The 15,806-nt window shown below is 33.8% G+C and overlaps 1 protein-coding gene across 3 annotated transcripts in view; it reads left to right on the forward strand.

The window, feature by feature from the left end:
• SEH1L (SEH1 like nucleoporin) overlaps positions 1-15,551 on the forward strand; it is a 28,639-nt gene extending 13,088 nt beyond the window's left edge. For all 3 annotated transcript variants that reach the window (XM_011381315.2, XM_011381314.2, XM_011381313.2), the window contains 6 exons: positions 775-986; positions 6,082-6,180; positions 9,880-10,020; positions 10,799-10,956; positions 12,044-12,194; positions 13,238-15,551. In XM_011381315.2, coding sequence (XP_011379617.1) covers positions 775-986; positions 6,082-6,180; positions 9,880-10,020; positions 10,799-10,956; positions 12,044-12,194; positions 13,238-13,250 — 774 coding nt within the window. In that variant the 3' untranslated portion in view covers positions 13,251-15,551. The remainder of the gene's footprint in view (positions 1-774; positions 987-6,081; positions 6,181-9,879; positions 10,021-10,798; positions 10,957-12,043; positions 12,195-13,237) is intronic.
• Positions 15,552-15,806: the final 255 nt, after the last annotated feature.

Below are 15,806 nucleotides of genomic sequence, written 5' to 3' on the forward strand. Positions count from 1 at the left end.
AATTAAAAATCATCTAGGTACCAGAAAATAACTTATAAATGCTATCATGGAATTCTGTAATTATCACCAAGCCAGCTTTGTACCATTCTCTTGGCCTCTAGTAAATGCTTTCTCTTAAAAGTACATAGTGGTGGTCCAAGTTATGGTAATATACCTAGTAAATGACAGAGGAGTTCTGTGTGATTTTAGGGCCTGTACCATCCTTTTTTTTTTTTTGTATAGTAGTCCCTCCTTATCTGCAGGAGATACATTCCAAGATATGTAGTGGATGCCTGAAACTGGTAGTACCAAACCCTATGTATATTGGGTTTTCATATATATATATATATATATACCTTTGATGAAGTTTAATATATTAATTAGGCACAGGAAGAGATTGACAACAACAATAAAATAGAGCAATTATAACAATATAGTGTAATAAAAGTTATGTGAGTGTGGTCTCTCAACATATCTTATTGTATTATATTCATTGTTCTTGTGATGATGTGAGATAACACAATGCCTACGTACTGATACAAAGTGAGGTCAGTATGCTGGACAGAGGGATGAATCATGTCTTGAGCCTTATGGTGAGAGATAACCATGCTACTCAGAATGGTGTGCAATTTAAACCTTATGAATTTTTATTTCTGGAATATTCCATTTAATATTTTCGGGCTGTGGCTGACCACTGATAATTGAAACTATGAGTAGTGAAACCTCAGATCAGGGTTGGTGGGGGGCTGGAGTGGACTTACTGTATATAATTTAAATTGTTAATTTTTTTTTCAGGTTAAGAGGACAACTCTAGTGGATAGCAGAACATCCGTTACCGATGTGAAATTTGCTCCTAAGCATATGGGTCTTATGTTAGCAACCTGCTCAGCAGATGGTATAGTAAGAATATATGAGGCACCAGATGTCATGAATCTCAGCCAGTGGTCTCTGCAGCATGAGATATCATGTAAGCTAAGCTGTAGTTGTATTTCTTGGAATCCTTCAAGGTAAGCTTACAGAAGAAACTGATAATGTAATTCTAGTAAAATAAATTGGTAATTTTTAAGCTAAGCTAAGTATTTGATGGTTTATTTTCTTAAAAATGCTTTTCTTAGTTTTGTTTTTTTAAAAATATATAATACATAGAATAAAAATTCTCTCTCCTCTAACCAGTCTTGTCTACCTATTTCTACTGAACAGAAAAAGCTAACCATTTAAAATATTTTGGTGTATACCTTCTGGTCTTTTCTCCTGAATGTACAAATACATATTTAATGCATTTATAAACAAATAAGTACAAATAAACACAGATATATCTTGTCATGTACAGATAAACACAAAACACAGACATTTATAGACATACCTTTTTTTTTCCTTGCAGTTTGCCTTTTTAACTTAACAAATATGGGCATTTTCCCATATATTGGTATATCTAGTCAGTCCTACCTTATTCCCTTAATTGCTGTATAGAATGTGACCCAAAGACTATACCATAGTTGCTTTTTATTAAGCTATTTTTTAAAATTGAATAATGAATCACTTGGTAAAGAAAAAAGTTCAAATAATCTAGAAGAGTACAAAATGAAAAGTAAAAGTTCCCCTATCCTCTAACAACAAATGCTGTAATAGTACTGTTATTAGATTTTAATTCTGGTAGTCACTATTTTATTTTTTAATGATTTACTTTTATCTCTGGTTCTTGCTATACATCTATACTTACTATAAGAAAGATAAATTTAGCACATTTATAAAGTGTTCCACTTCTCAAGGTGTCACTAGCTATCTTGTTTGTGGAAATGCTGATAGTTGTTTTAGTTATATTGGTAATCATAATTTCAAAATGAAGTCTTGCTCTACTTGGTGATTTATCAATTTTTAGGCTATATATGGACTCACTTTTTAAAAGAGGAAATTAGCTTATTTTACTTCTACCTCACCCCTTCCATTTCCTAACATTTTGTTGTGTTGCTTGTATATTGACAAGATTTACAACATTTGTATTTACATTCTGTCATTTAATGTTTATGTTATGTTTTGATTGTAAGTTGATTCTAAAAATTAAGTAACAACCAAATTTGCAGTATTAGATTATGTAAATACTCATTATAGGTGCAAATGTAATCTGTTTTATGAAAATTTGTTCACACAGAATAATCTGGTGTTAACTTCTGATGGATGAATGCTTTTTTTCTTTCTCGATTTGTTTATTTCTGAGTTATACTTGGCTGTCACAATTTTCATATCACATATGTCTTTAGTTTTTGTGGGGTTTTTTTTCCATTTTGGTGGCATACCTCCTAAAGTAAATTTTTTTCATACAGGATGGATGGGAAACTCTTTGAATTCTAGATACCTGAAAATGTCTTCATTTTATGCCATGCTTAATTGTAGTTTGGCTAGTTTTAGAGTTCTAAGTTCAAAGTGTAAGAATTTCAAAGATACTGTTTTGTATCTTTTTAACTTTAGGTGTTGTTAATGAGAAGTCTGAGGTCAGTCAGATGTTGGTTCTTTTGTAGATATCTTGTTCTTTCTGAAAGTTTTTAGGATTTTTGTCTTATACTTTGAAATCTGTTGCAAGCATATTCTCTAGTTTGTGGTTTATCATTTTGACACTATGATGACTTTTATAGTCAACAGAAAGTTCTGAATTTTAACGTAGCCACGTTTATTAGTTGTTCCTTTATTGTTATGGTGTTGTTTTATGTTTTATTTGAGAAATTCTTTTCCACCTTGAGGTTGTCCAGTGTATTCTGAAAGGTTGTTGGTTTTGCCCTTCGCATTTGGGCCATTAAGCTTCTGGGATTGCTTTGTAGGTTGTTTGAGGTAGTAGAATTTAAAAATTTAACCAGGGTATATTTTCTTTTAAAACATTTTTTATTAGGAAAAGTTTCAGATATACCAAAAGTAATAGTAGAAGTACAATAGATCCTCAAATATGCATCAGCCAGCTATAATAACTCAGAGCTACTCGTATTTTATCTATATATACATGCCTTCTTCTGTCCCTTCCATCCCCGAAAAACTATTAAAGTAAATCTAGATGTATACTCTTAGGTGTTTGTTTCTTTTGATTCATCCTGCTTGATGCTTAATGGTTCTTTTCAAAATAAAAGATCTTGTCTCAAATTGGGGATATCTTATGATTCTTTGATAATTTATTCTCTTCTGTTATCTCTGTTTTGTCTTTCTGGAACTCATCTTTGATTTTTCCTGAATTTACTCTCTATTTCTTTAAAATTGTTTAGAGATTTACTACTCTATCTCCCAGATCTCCAGCTTCTTCTCCAGGCACATATTTTTATACCATCTATTCATTTTTTAGGGGCTGGGGTGCAGTGGGGGATTGGCAATCATTTTTAATTGTTATGATGTCGTTTTCTCTGATTACACCTTCACCAACATAAAGCACAAAAATGCAGAAAACGTGGTGATAAAAGAGACTTGTTTTCAGTATGAGAGCTGAGACGAGATGGCAGAGCCTTGCTCTCTTCTACCTCAGCATGGAACACGTATGTCAGGCAACTCAGTATTTTTGCAGAGCTGCTTCAGGTATGTTTGTGAATGACTGTGAAAGCCCCAACTATTGGATTTTTGGAGTTACAAATAAATTTTAGAATATAGGTCAATTTACAAATATAGAATCTGCAAACGAGGAGGATTGGCTATATCTGTTTTCTCAAAGATCTGTATATCTTGGTCTTTATCTTTCATGCTTCTTGTTTTCCTTAAGTAGGTATTAGTCTTGACTTATCTATTTGTGTTTATGAACAAGAGACTATTATGGCTAGTAGAGAAAACTGGTATAGGTATTTTTCTCCTGTTAGGTGCTATGTTTTCTTAACAGCTTACTCTCTTACCTAGAGAGTTGGCTGTGTTTAATCTGATTAAGTGGTATGGGTTAGCAAGATTTCTTTGTTGGGAGTGTAGACCAAGAAGGACCTGGCAGGCTGGAGAACCCCCAAACTGCCAAAGTCAGGAGGACTTGACTTTGGGGATGGAGCACTTTAATGTATTTTGCTCCTTGTTGTTCCTCTCCTTGCCAGTTTTGGAGTACTACTTTATTTCAAGTTCATATCACTCCTCTTAAGTTCTAAATCATCTGACTAGGGTTCTTCAGCAGAGTTTTTTTTAGCCTAGAGTAGTCACTTTCCAATCTTCAGGGGATGCAGTCTTTTAAATGAATCACTTCATGATTACCTCACGACTCATTCCTGTTCTTTGCATTTGTTGATTAGAGATTGGAGCTTCTGGAATTTCCTCCTTACTGATAGTGACATATGCTCTTTTCTCCTTTGCATTTTTTCTCTCATCTCCTGCTTCCTGTCTCCTTGGAATTCTTCCAAATTTCTGGATTTCTGATGATACACTCTGATTTCTAGCACTGTTGTGGTATTCTTTCATCATTTCCATGGAACCTTAGGGGAAGGGAACGCAGGTGCTGTCTACTATAATATAAAGAGAGTTGGATGGTTTTTCTCACTGTTTAGGTTTGAATCATGTGGAAAATGGTCTAAATGTGAACATCTTATTTCTGGATGTCCGAATGAGGTAATCCTCAATTCAGTTGTTACCTAGATGTTTTATGATTTGATTTTGAAATGTTTTAAAAGATATTTTCAGTAAATTTAGAATATGTTACTGTCAATGTACTTTGGTCCTCTCAAATATTTAGCATTGTTAGAAAGTTATATTTGTGAGATATAGAAACTGCTGTGGAATTACATCTCTTTAAATGACCAACAATTGTTATAAAGAACTTGTAATTTTATTTTATTACTATAGTACTTTGCAGTTTACCTGAGATTTTTCTTATACTAGGTGACATAGGGGAGGAACAAACTTTCCTCCATCCTCAAGGCTCTTCTGACTGGTCTAATAATTAAATAGACATGAGACAGATTAGCAAAACAAAATAACCAAATTTATTACATACATATGTATGGGAACCTCACATACACGAGCAAGTCAGAGACTCCACATGTACAAGAGATTGAAAGATAGAAAAGGAAACATGAGTATATAAGACATCCTGAGGTAGGGATGAGGCAGGTGCCTTGAGTACTTAAAAGTATCATTGCAGAATGATGAGAAGAAGTAAATAGTAAATAAAAGTTTGCCCTGCCTGTAGATAGATCAAAAGAAGTTATCTCTTCAAATTCACATTCTTCTAGGTAGCTGGGGAAGAAGTTTCTCTTAGGCCAGAGGCTAAAGTTGCCTTTAGCTCAAAACAGTCTGCATACCACAGAGATGCATCTCGGGGTGACTCATTCTGAACACCCACAGTGACTTGATTTATTATCAGAAGCTTTAGTAATAAAGCTTTAGTAATAAAGAACTAAACTAGTTCTTTTTTCATTACCATATTTTGTTTTCAGCTTTACAAGTTGGCAGATCACAGTACCAAGAAGGTCAAAGCTTAAACAAGGGTGTCATAATCAGAGATATTTCTTAATCTATATGAGGGAGGCAAAGGAAATCAATATCTAGGTAATTAGGCATAGAAACAAAAAACATCATTTAACCTAGAGTTCAGTAGAATTCATCTTCTTATTGCTTATCTTTTGCCTTTTAAAAATGAGTCTAAAGAAGAGAATGGCATGTGGGGAGCATGCCTCTCTGAGGAGTGTTCTTTTTCTACGTTTCTTTCATCAGAGTCTCTCTTTCTCTCTCTCTCTTTTTTTTTTTGTACAAAGCACTTAAAATCTTTTCTGTCCTGAATTCGGTCACCGTAGGGTTACCTTTTCATTCCAGGGTTAATGATCAAATCTTTCCAGAAGAAAAATTTGAAGGCCTTATAGGTGGGTTATTTATTTTAAAAAAAATCTTTTGTGAAAAAAGCTACTTTCTTTCTCCACTATAAGAAAGTGTGGTAAAAACAATGCAAAAGGATGGTATCTTCAGTCTCCATGTTGAGCATTCTCAAGGATACACCCTCCCAAGGTGTTGCTGTGTTGGATGTATGGCGGAATTTAATCACACTAGTAGTGTCTTGCTGACTTGCGGATTGTAGACCTGCTTAATGCCAGTATTTTTTTAATTCTCTGAATTAAATGTATATTAGTTTAATCATTATGTAAAACATTTTTTACTCTTTATTTCTAGCTCTCGTGCTCATTCCCCCATGATAGCTGTAGGAAGTGATGATAGTAGTCCAAATGCAATGGCCAAGGTTCAGATTTTCGAATATAATGAAAACACCAGGTCAGTACTGCTTTGGTTTTAAAATTGCTCCAAATTGCATTTAATTTTTAAAAACGTTATTGCTTTATTTATTAACTGAATTATGTAGTATTCATTACATATTATCTGATTTTTCTATGATATGCCACATTCTGTAATAGGCTGTGATAATATAGAATTGAACGATATAGAGGACAAGGTAGTTGATTTCCTGATATGTACCATCTTGTGAGAAAAACAAATACAAAAAAGTGAAAAATGGTGATAAATTTTATAAACTAGGAGAATTGGGATGTTAACAGCTTATACCTGGCGGGGAGGGGGCTGGGAAGGATCACCCAAAGGAAGACCTATAGGATGAGTAGAATTTAGCCAGACAAGGAGGGTAAAAACATTCCAGATGGAGAAAACTGCATGAGGTCCATGAATAAGAGAGAGCCAATATATTTCTTACTGTGGTTGGAACATAACAGGCAAAAAGAAGTGTGATGAGAAATATACAAAGTTTATATCTGCAAGACTTAGTGTTCAATGTTTAGGTTTTTCCTTAAGTGTAATATGAAGCCATTGAAAGATATTTAAGTTGGAGAATAACAGGGACAAATGATAGTTTAATTCTTCTATAGATGTGGAAAGTATTTTGGAAGGGAACATGAGTAGATTCAGGACTAGAATGCTGTGATAATAGTCAGGTGGGAGATTATAGTGGCTTTGGAATAGAGTAGTGATAGTGGGGATGGAGAGAAGTAGACAGTTGGAGAATAATTTAAGAAGTGGTATCAGTAGGGTCTAATGATTTGGGAAGTGAAGAAGAAGGGGCGAGCCATCCAGATGATTTCCAAGGATCTGGCTTAATAGTTAATGGATAATGTGTAATTTCTTGAGATAAGGAACACTGGAAAGAGGGTAGATTTGGGTAGAGTGTATTAGCATGGGAAAATCTAATTTTGGTCATGTTAAGATATCTCTTAACACCTCAGAGACATAAACATTGTGTCAGAGGTATACTCAGAGTCTTATGGGAGAAAAGAGCACCTATCAGGTGACTGGGTGGGCTTCACATGTGCTGGACAAAATTCTTGGGTCTAGTTGTCAGATACTGGATGAGGTCTGAAATAGAAGAGAATTATAATTCTCATAGGCTCTGTAATTTAGAATGTTACTACTTGGGTTTTTAGGGGGTTCTTATATTTGCCTTCTACCTTCCTAGATTCTTGAATTTTTCAGAGAGGCTCTGTCTACAGTGGTGCTGTCCAATAGAACTTGCTGTGATGATGGAAATGGTCCATATTGGCACATCTAATGCAGAGGCCATTAGCCACATGCAGTTATTGAAACTTGAAATGTGGCTACTGCAACCGAGAAACTGAATTTGTTAATTTTTATCAATTTAATTTTAAATAGGCACATGTGGCTAGTGGATACTATATTGGCCAGCACATTTCTAGAATATAGAAACCTTCCTCTGTAACTATTTTTAAGATACCAAAGCTATGAACCACATTACCAGCACATTTTAAAGAGGCTTCATGAAGAGCTGTTATTGTTAATTTCTTTCAGCGTTAGCCGAACAGAGTGAATAATGAGCCATAAATCTAAAACTTAAAAGGTGGACCATTTCTAAAACAACATAGGAGAATAAAAAGTATTTCATCAATAATATTTGAATGAAAGGATAAAGAACTTGCATTTAGTTCTGAAGAAAATACAGGGCAGGTAGAAAGTACCTAAATACTTAAAAGAATCCAGTGATAAAGATAATCTAAAGTTGTATTTGAGCTGGGAGAATAAATCTAGATTAGGGACTGGATCCCCTGTACTATTTCATATAACAAAGAGCCCAGAGAAGTTCTGGGGTTAGTTAAGTGTCTCAGTTGCTCAGTGATGTTATCAAGGGCCTTTCTGTTTTCCATTTTTTTTGCTGTCATCCAGTGTGTTAGCAACAGTTCCTTCTTAGGATCCAAGAGTTTCAGGTTTCACGTGCAAATATAAAGAAGGACATTGCCTTTCATAAATCTTTTTGTATTAGGAAGAGAAACTTTTCTAGATGCATCTTTGCAGTCTTTTACATTGGGTCCTTCTTGCCAGAATTGGGTCACTTACCCATGCTTTAGCTGGAAGGGAGTCAGGCAGCATGCGTCTGGCATTTTCTGAGTCTAGAATGACGGGGAAGTGGCATTGGTTAGGTAACTGTGTGTGTGTGTGTGTGTGTGTGTGTGTGCGTGCGCGCACGCGTGTGTGGTGGGGAGGGATTAGGAAGTTATTAGACCTTTTTGAGTTCACCTATTGGATTTTGTTTGGTCTGATTCTTTGAAGTAAGTTGTTTAACAGATTGAACATGTTACGTGGAAGATATGTGATAGTAGACTATGAAGCATTCAGTTATAACTAATTGATCTTTTTGAAAGTAGTGACACCTTTTAATACACAGGAATCATTGGTCAAATTAACCAATATTGGATATTATTTGTTGGCGACTTGATAATGATACAAGTACCCTGCATTTATGTAGGTTTCAGGGCATTTTCACATATATTATGAAATTTGAATGTTAACAATCATGAGTAGGGTAGGTAGCTTTTATATTAGCACTATTTTACAAATGAAGAAAGTGAGACCAGCAAGGTAAAATGACTAGTCTAAGGTCAAATAGAGGAGTCAAGACCACATAGTAGAAGCAGGGTGTAGATGAGATTGTTCAGGGTGATGTATAGGATGAGAAGAGGTCAAGAAGGGAGCCTCGAGGTGCATACTAGCTTGGAGATACTTCAGAAAGAATGTTGGGATGAAAGGAAGGCCAAGTAGAGAATGTTGGGAACACTAGTATTTCGGAGGAGGATGGTGGAAAGGTGAGATAGGAACATCTCTCTAACCCCCTCTCCAACACGCAGCGCTTCAGTTCTGTCCACATAGTCACTTGAAGACATAGAAAGACATAATGGAAAACTCTGATTTGCTATCTCAATTGTCTTCTTATTCTCTATTTGCAGATATAAAAATAGAATTGTAATGATGAAAGTAGACTTTGGTATAGATTACTTTTTAACCACTAAAAAGCTCTGTTCCTGCTTTTTTATTCACACTCAAATACTCAGGAAATTCAGTTACCCTTTTCTTAAAAAAGATAAATCAAGATCTTACTCTAATTTAGTTTTTGTTAAAGTGTTTTGAGCTAAACTTAAAAAATCAGCCGAAGAAACCTGGCTGCTTATATAGGTTTCCTAGGGCTGTGGTAACAAATCACTGCAAATTGGTGGCTTAAAACAAATTTATTCTCACCTTGCTAGAGGCCAGAAATCTGAAATCAGGGTATTGTTAGGGCTGTGCTTCTTCTGAAATCCTACCTTGTCTCTTCAAGCTTCTGGTGGCTCCAGGAGTTCCTTGGTGTATGGCAGCTAATTCCAGTCTCTACTTCTGTCTTCTTATGACCTTCTTTTCTGTGTCTCTGTTTCTCCTCTTGTTTTTTATAAGGACACTCAACAGTGGATTTAGGGCCTACTGAAAATCCAGGGGATGTTCTCAGTTTGAGGTCTTAATTATATCTGAAAAGATCCTTTTTCCAAATTAGGTCAGTTTCAGATGTTAGGATTTCGATATACTACATACTGCAGAGGTCAACACTACTTCATTGTGAGCAATATAAAAAAAGTTGAAGTACCTCAACATGTGGATTTAAAAATTTTTTATTTCTGCAATTTTTAATGTAAATTGTTTTGTTAGGAAATATGCAAAAGCTGAAACCCTCATGACAGTTACAGATCCTGTCCATGATATTGCATTTGCTCCAAACCTGGGAAGGTCTTACCATATTCTGGCCATAGCAACCAAAGATGTGAGAATTTTTACATTAAAGCCTGTGAGGTGAGTTTTCAAAAATTACTAATTAGAAAGTGTTCTTAACTCTTGATTATTTTCATTTGTGGAGGAGAATGTAGAAGAGGCAATTGATCTGAAGAATGGGTTTGTTAATGAACATTTCATTTATAAATATATGACTATTGGGCATGAGGAATTGAGTAAAGAGAAATTCATATTTTCTTAATTGTGTTTTATTTAGACTTATACTAACAATGAATTATATCCTCAATATAATTGGTACTCTATACATGTTTGAATGGATGAGAAGTGGCAATCTAAGGGAAAATTAGAGACATTCTTGTGAAATGTCTTGTGAAAAAGACATTCTTTTTAGCTTTAATTGTGGAATTGTGAGTTTTAGTTCTTTCCTTTTTTTCTTCCCTTCTTACTTCTTCTTTTTTTTTTTTTTTTAAATAAATGTATTATCTATTTTATTCCTCAGCTTTGGGGGAATAAAATCCTCTTGTAGCTTTCTTCTATGAAAGTCACTGATTATCTTTTATTCAGTGGTAGGATCATGTTAGGTACTGGGGAGTCAAATGAACATGAAATGGCCCAATGAGCTAATGGGGGGTGGTGGTATGGATATGCATATTACTATAAAATAATAAGTAGGTGAGACCATTTATATATATGTTTTTTGTTTCAATGGGAGGGGGAGAAAGGGAGGGAGAGAGAGAGAGAGAGAGAGAGAGAGAGTGTGTGTGTGTGTGTGTGTGTGTGTGTGTGTGTGTGTGTGTAAACCTTTTCGCAGAATTCTTCAGGAAAATTTTTTTAACAGGAAAGAACTTACTTCCTCTGGTGGGCCAACAAAATTTGAAATCCATATAGTGGCTCAGTTTGATAATCATAATTCTCAGGTCTGGCGAGTGAGTTGGAATATAACAGGAACAGTGCTAGCATCTTCAGGCGATGATGGCTGTGTAAGATTGTGGAAAGGTAAGATTTCACATATATTGCCTTATATTGCTGTTTTAGAATTTTCACTCAGAAATGTAAACTAAGTATTTTGAAAAAGATGATCTTTCCACAGTTACTTCCAAATTATATCTTATATTAATTTATGTTATTTTGAACTTTCATCATTTTACCTAGTTCACAGCAGTTAATTACCAGTTGAGTTATTTTTTCAAGTTCCCATGTCAAACAAAGCAACTTTTAAAACTAAAACTAACAGAATATGCAGTATCTTTAAGATAACTGTTTGCTATATTGCACAGATGTTTATCCACCTGGTAGAGGTGTCCTTGTGCACTACAATAATCAGTGTATCCCATACTTAGGATTCAAAATTATAGATTAGTTTATTTACCCTAAGCAGTTATTATTTTCCACGATGCAGTTTGGTGGAGTACCCTGGTCAATTTTTGGCTGTGTTAGCAGCAGCCCCAGATTCCATTCAGTGTAACTTGATTTCGTGGGCTTTGCTGCCCTTTCCTGCCTCTGGGCTTTAGTGAACCATGCAGTTCCACCCTAGCAGGTTCCATAACTTGGGTTTCCTGGGCTCAGTGTCTCCAGTGATTAATTCTGCATTCAAAGAATTAGGCCTTGTTGAATAAGCCACTCAAACCCAAAGGTTTTGTTACCTATATCCATCTCTGAGGACATTAGGTACCCACATGACTTATACTTACATAACCAAGAAGACAACTCCATTACTCTACATATACAAGTAATTGAATTTCATTATAATGGAGACAAAGAATTTATTTTGATACGAACAGTATAATGCCACGGCTTAGAGAATTGAATTTGTTAATATATATCTCGTAAGGAAGGGAAATGGATGGTGAAAGCTTTGTTTTTTAAATTAGTAATTCTTTTCAGACTTTAAAAAATAACCATTAAAATTAAGATATATATATATATATATGAATGTCTTTATCGTTTATTTCGAAAGAAATGTAACCTTATAGGTCTCGTTTCTTTGTCGTTTAAGCACATGAACATAGATTAGTGCCTTTGACCATAGGTATTAGTCCATAGGTATTAGTCGTGTTAATGTATTTGACCATTTTCCTTTCAGCTAATTATATGGACAATTGGAAGTGTACTGGTATTTTGAAAGGTAATGGGAGCCCTGTCAGTGGGAGTTCTCAGCAGGGAAACTCAAATCCTTCCCTAGGTTCAAATATCCCAAATCTTCAAAATTCATCAAATGGATCTTCTGTTGGCAGGTAGGCTGATTTATGGGAAAACTAGAAATTATCTTCCTTTTTAGATCATTCTGGTAACCATAATAAAGTTGTGTTATTTCATGGATTTTAAGATTGAATGAAGAAATTCCACCCATAATTATGACACTAGAAAAAGTTTTCAATTCACATTCACTTTGTTAGTTCTGTGTTTGCCTTACTTAGTCATATTTACAGGTAGATTATAAGGCCATTAAACAAACTAAATTATATTCTGAAATTTAGTGATCAGAAATGTTTATAATTTTAAGATTTTACTTTCTTTTGATGTATGAGATGAAGAGGAAATATGAGATAATATTGAGGATTTTAGTTTCAGATTATTAATGTGTTAGTGCTGGCATTGTAGCCTTTGAATGGGGTTAAACTGAAATTTAAAATAAAATACATTTGTTAAGGCTTTGTAGAAGAGAACAAGTTAAATTATTATTTTTTGTTTAAAACTAATGGAGATCATAAGAAGAAATGGAAAATTCTGAGCTCTTGATTTTTTAGAATTTTTAACATTTTAAATTCTTACTTAAAGAATGTTTGATGTGCTCTAAAAAGTCATGCTTTTGATTTCATATTCAAATTTTAAATATGTGAATTTGTAAGATAAAATTATTTTAACATACCTTTGTGAGTAATTTGGAATACGATCAGGAAACTTCAAAGCACAACCTTAATTGTCCTGTGGTTATCTTACTGTCCTCTTAAATAAAAGAATTGTATTTAAATTTTTTTTAACTGTCTTTATATTGTTATATTTTTATAAAGAAGTCCTGTTATTTGATTTTGAGGTTTAAGTATTTGCATGAAAACTATTTCAGGTTCCCATAGAAGATATCAGATTATAGAGATGGTTCCATGAAGCAAAGGATACTATTAAAAAAGAAAAAAAACTGTTTTTTGGTTGTTACCTATACTGCATATTTTCTAAAGAGCTTTGAAGTTTTGATCTGTATTCTTATTGTGCCAGTAACCATGTGTGTTAGATCTGTGATGCATTTTCCCTTCTCCATTTGTATTATGTCCTTTAACAGAAAGCACAGCTGAGTACCAGCTAACTGGAGTAACTTTGCTGTTTTGCTGCTTGTTGCATGCACACAGGAATGGAGAGCGAGCTCCTTTTCCCCTTCCCCAGCGCCATTTGACCTCTCCCAAGATACACCAGCAGCCTGCTTACTACTAAACGCAATCCAAAAGGCCTTTAAAAATACAATGTATATCATTTTTTTGTACTAGCCAGTCTATTGACACTATTTGAAACCTTTGAAAATATAAATGGAGAGGCTTTTTGTTGAGACATTGTCACCAAAACAATTTTTTGAAATGTTCCTGAAATTTACCTGGGTTTTAAGATTAAAAGAATTGTTACCATCCTTATAAGTAGTTGGGAGGAGGGAAAATACCACTTTATTCTATTTGGAGAATATAGGCTTATTTTGTTTTCTAAAACAGGCTAAAATGATGAATTTTTATAATTTTAATTTGAAGATTAAATATTTTTCAAAAAGATTGTTTTGAGTGCTAGTTTACCTTTTGTAGAATTGGTTTATAGATGATATTCAGTACAACTCTGTCATTTCTTTGTAATATTTTAAAAGTATTAGTCATGGAGAGAAGTAGTAGTAAAGTAACAGAAGTGAGGGAAGTAGTAGTAAAATTAAATTGTACAGTTTGTAGCCAAATTAAATATTTGGTATTGCTTCATTTATAATTTGGTAGTAAAATGAAAATACTTTTGGGAGTTTTCAGTTTATATTCACTAAAGAGATAAATGTTTCTAATATGTGCTTATATGTTTTTGTGGTGTGATTCCATGGCTTAAGATTTCCTTCAGGTCAAAATTTGGAAACATACTATAAGAGCAGCAGTTAAAATTTTGCTGAAATTGTGCATGCACATTCACTTCCACATTCCATGTCCCAGGATTTTCTTTAGTTGGCTGCTTCATTTAGTTCATAACCTGTAGAACTCTGACCTCGATAACAAAGCTTTAAATCTTTACTAAAATGCATAAGTATTACGGGTAAGTTATAAAATGGTAGAATAATAATAGGACATATTCTTTGAGCCTTTTTAGTTATCAAAATTTTGTTCTGTTCTAAGGTTTTGCAGAAAAATAGCTAAGAGTATTCAAAGACTGTATTTCTTCAAAAGCATATTGCAATATCTGGCCATGCTATGTAAAAGTATATTTGAATTGGTTCTTAGTATCATGTTTGCACTAAAAAATGTACGTCTGCTGCTGCTACAAACGAGCATTGCTTAGAATAAAGAAAAAGCTTATTAGATTTATAAATTTACAGGACTATCAAATGTTTTGGAGAGGTTAGAAAAATGTCTTAAATTATAAAATTAATGTCTTTTTTGTAACATACTGGTAACTTTTTAAACATTTTAAGTTTAACAGATTGTATTTTTTTCTTTCAAATTTTTATGCTTGCTTAAGCAAGCTTGATTTGAGTAAGGGTCTTGATTTTTGCTATTATGTTGTTAGTTTTGGCATGAATATACTAAAGCTTTTTTTTTTTTTTTCCAGCATGTGTTTTCTCCTCTTTGGTTCTCTTTGTATTTACTACTTTTCTCTTTTTCTTCTGTGGTTTTTTTTTCTTTTTTGTTATCTGTTGTTTTGTTTTGGTGTTTTGTTTCTGTCTTCATTGTTTCAGGTATTTCTTTCCCCCTCTGGATTCCCCACAGGCTGGATCGAGATGGTCCAGTTATGCCCAGCTCCTTCCTCCTCCTCCTCCTCCTCCTCCTCTTCCTCCTCCTCTGGTAGAGCACTCTTGCGATGCTGACACTGCCAACCTCCAGTATCCTCACCCTCGCAGACGATCTCTCTCTCGGCCTCTTAATCCCTTACCTGAGAACGAAGGGGTTTAAAACTGACTTAACACTTAAAGGCCTTATTCCAGTGCTTTGTAGATGCTTTCATTCCTGGCTTTTTGTTTTTCATTTTCTTTCAGAAGATTTTTCTGATTTAGGGCCTGTCTTACATGTATTACAACCAGAACACAGTGTTTGGAACCTAAATGTTTGTGCTTCTGCATCAAAGGAACATTTTCTTTATTGGTTGGTAACCTTTGAGGAAATAAGATATGTACATGTTACATTAACTGTGAGAGTTACACCCAGGAGCTTCAAAGTGCCTGTTCTGTAAATTTTATTTTGAACTATTACCATGGTGTTAAGTTTCTTATAGTTTGTCATACTGGTTAATGTGAAAGCATATCATTATAAAGTTCACTCTGCCTTTGAGACATATTAAGAAATGTTTTTAATTTTACAGGCTAATGTTGAAATTTACAAGTTTGTAAAATAAATCATTCCTGTGTATAAAGCAGCAAAACATAATATGGAGTATTTGGTCTTTTTTTTTTTAAGAAATTGTTTTCACTACTTGAAATAACTGTTTAAAGCTTTTGTAATTATTCTCCAAGTAGATTATTTAATAAAATATATTTTAAAATATATGAATATGTTGTCTTATAAAAACAGAATATATTGTTTGATTGTTGGTAAAGCTTGTATCTCCTTAAATATCATGTTGCTAAAAAAAAAAAAAAAAATCCAAACAAAAAATAAGGAATGGGTATGACATTTAAAAGG

Source organism: Pteropus vampyrus, unplaced genomic scaffold, assembly GCF_000151845.1.
Source record: "Pteropus vampyrus isolate Shadow unplaced genomic scaffold, Pvam_2.0 Scaffold434, whole genome shotgun sequence".
NCBI classification, from domain to species: Eukaryota; Metazoa; Chordata; class Mammalia; order Chiroptera; family Pteropodidae; genus Pteropus; species Pteropus vampyrus.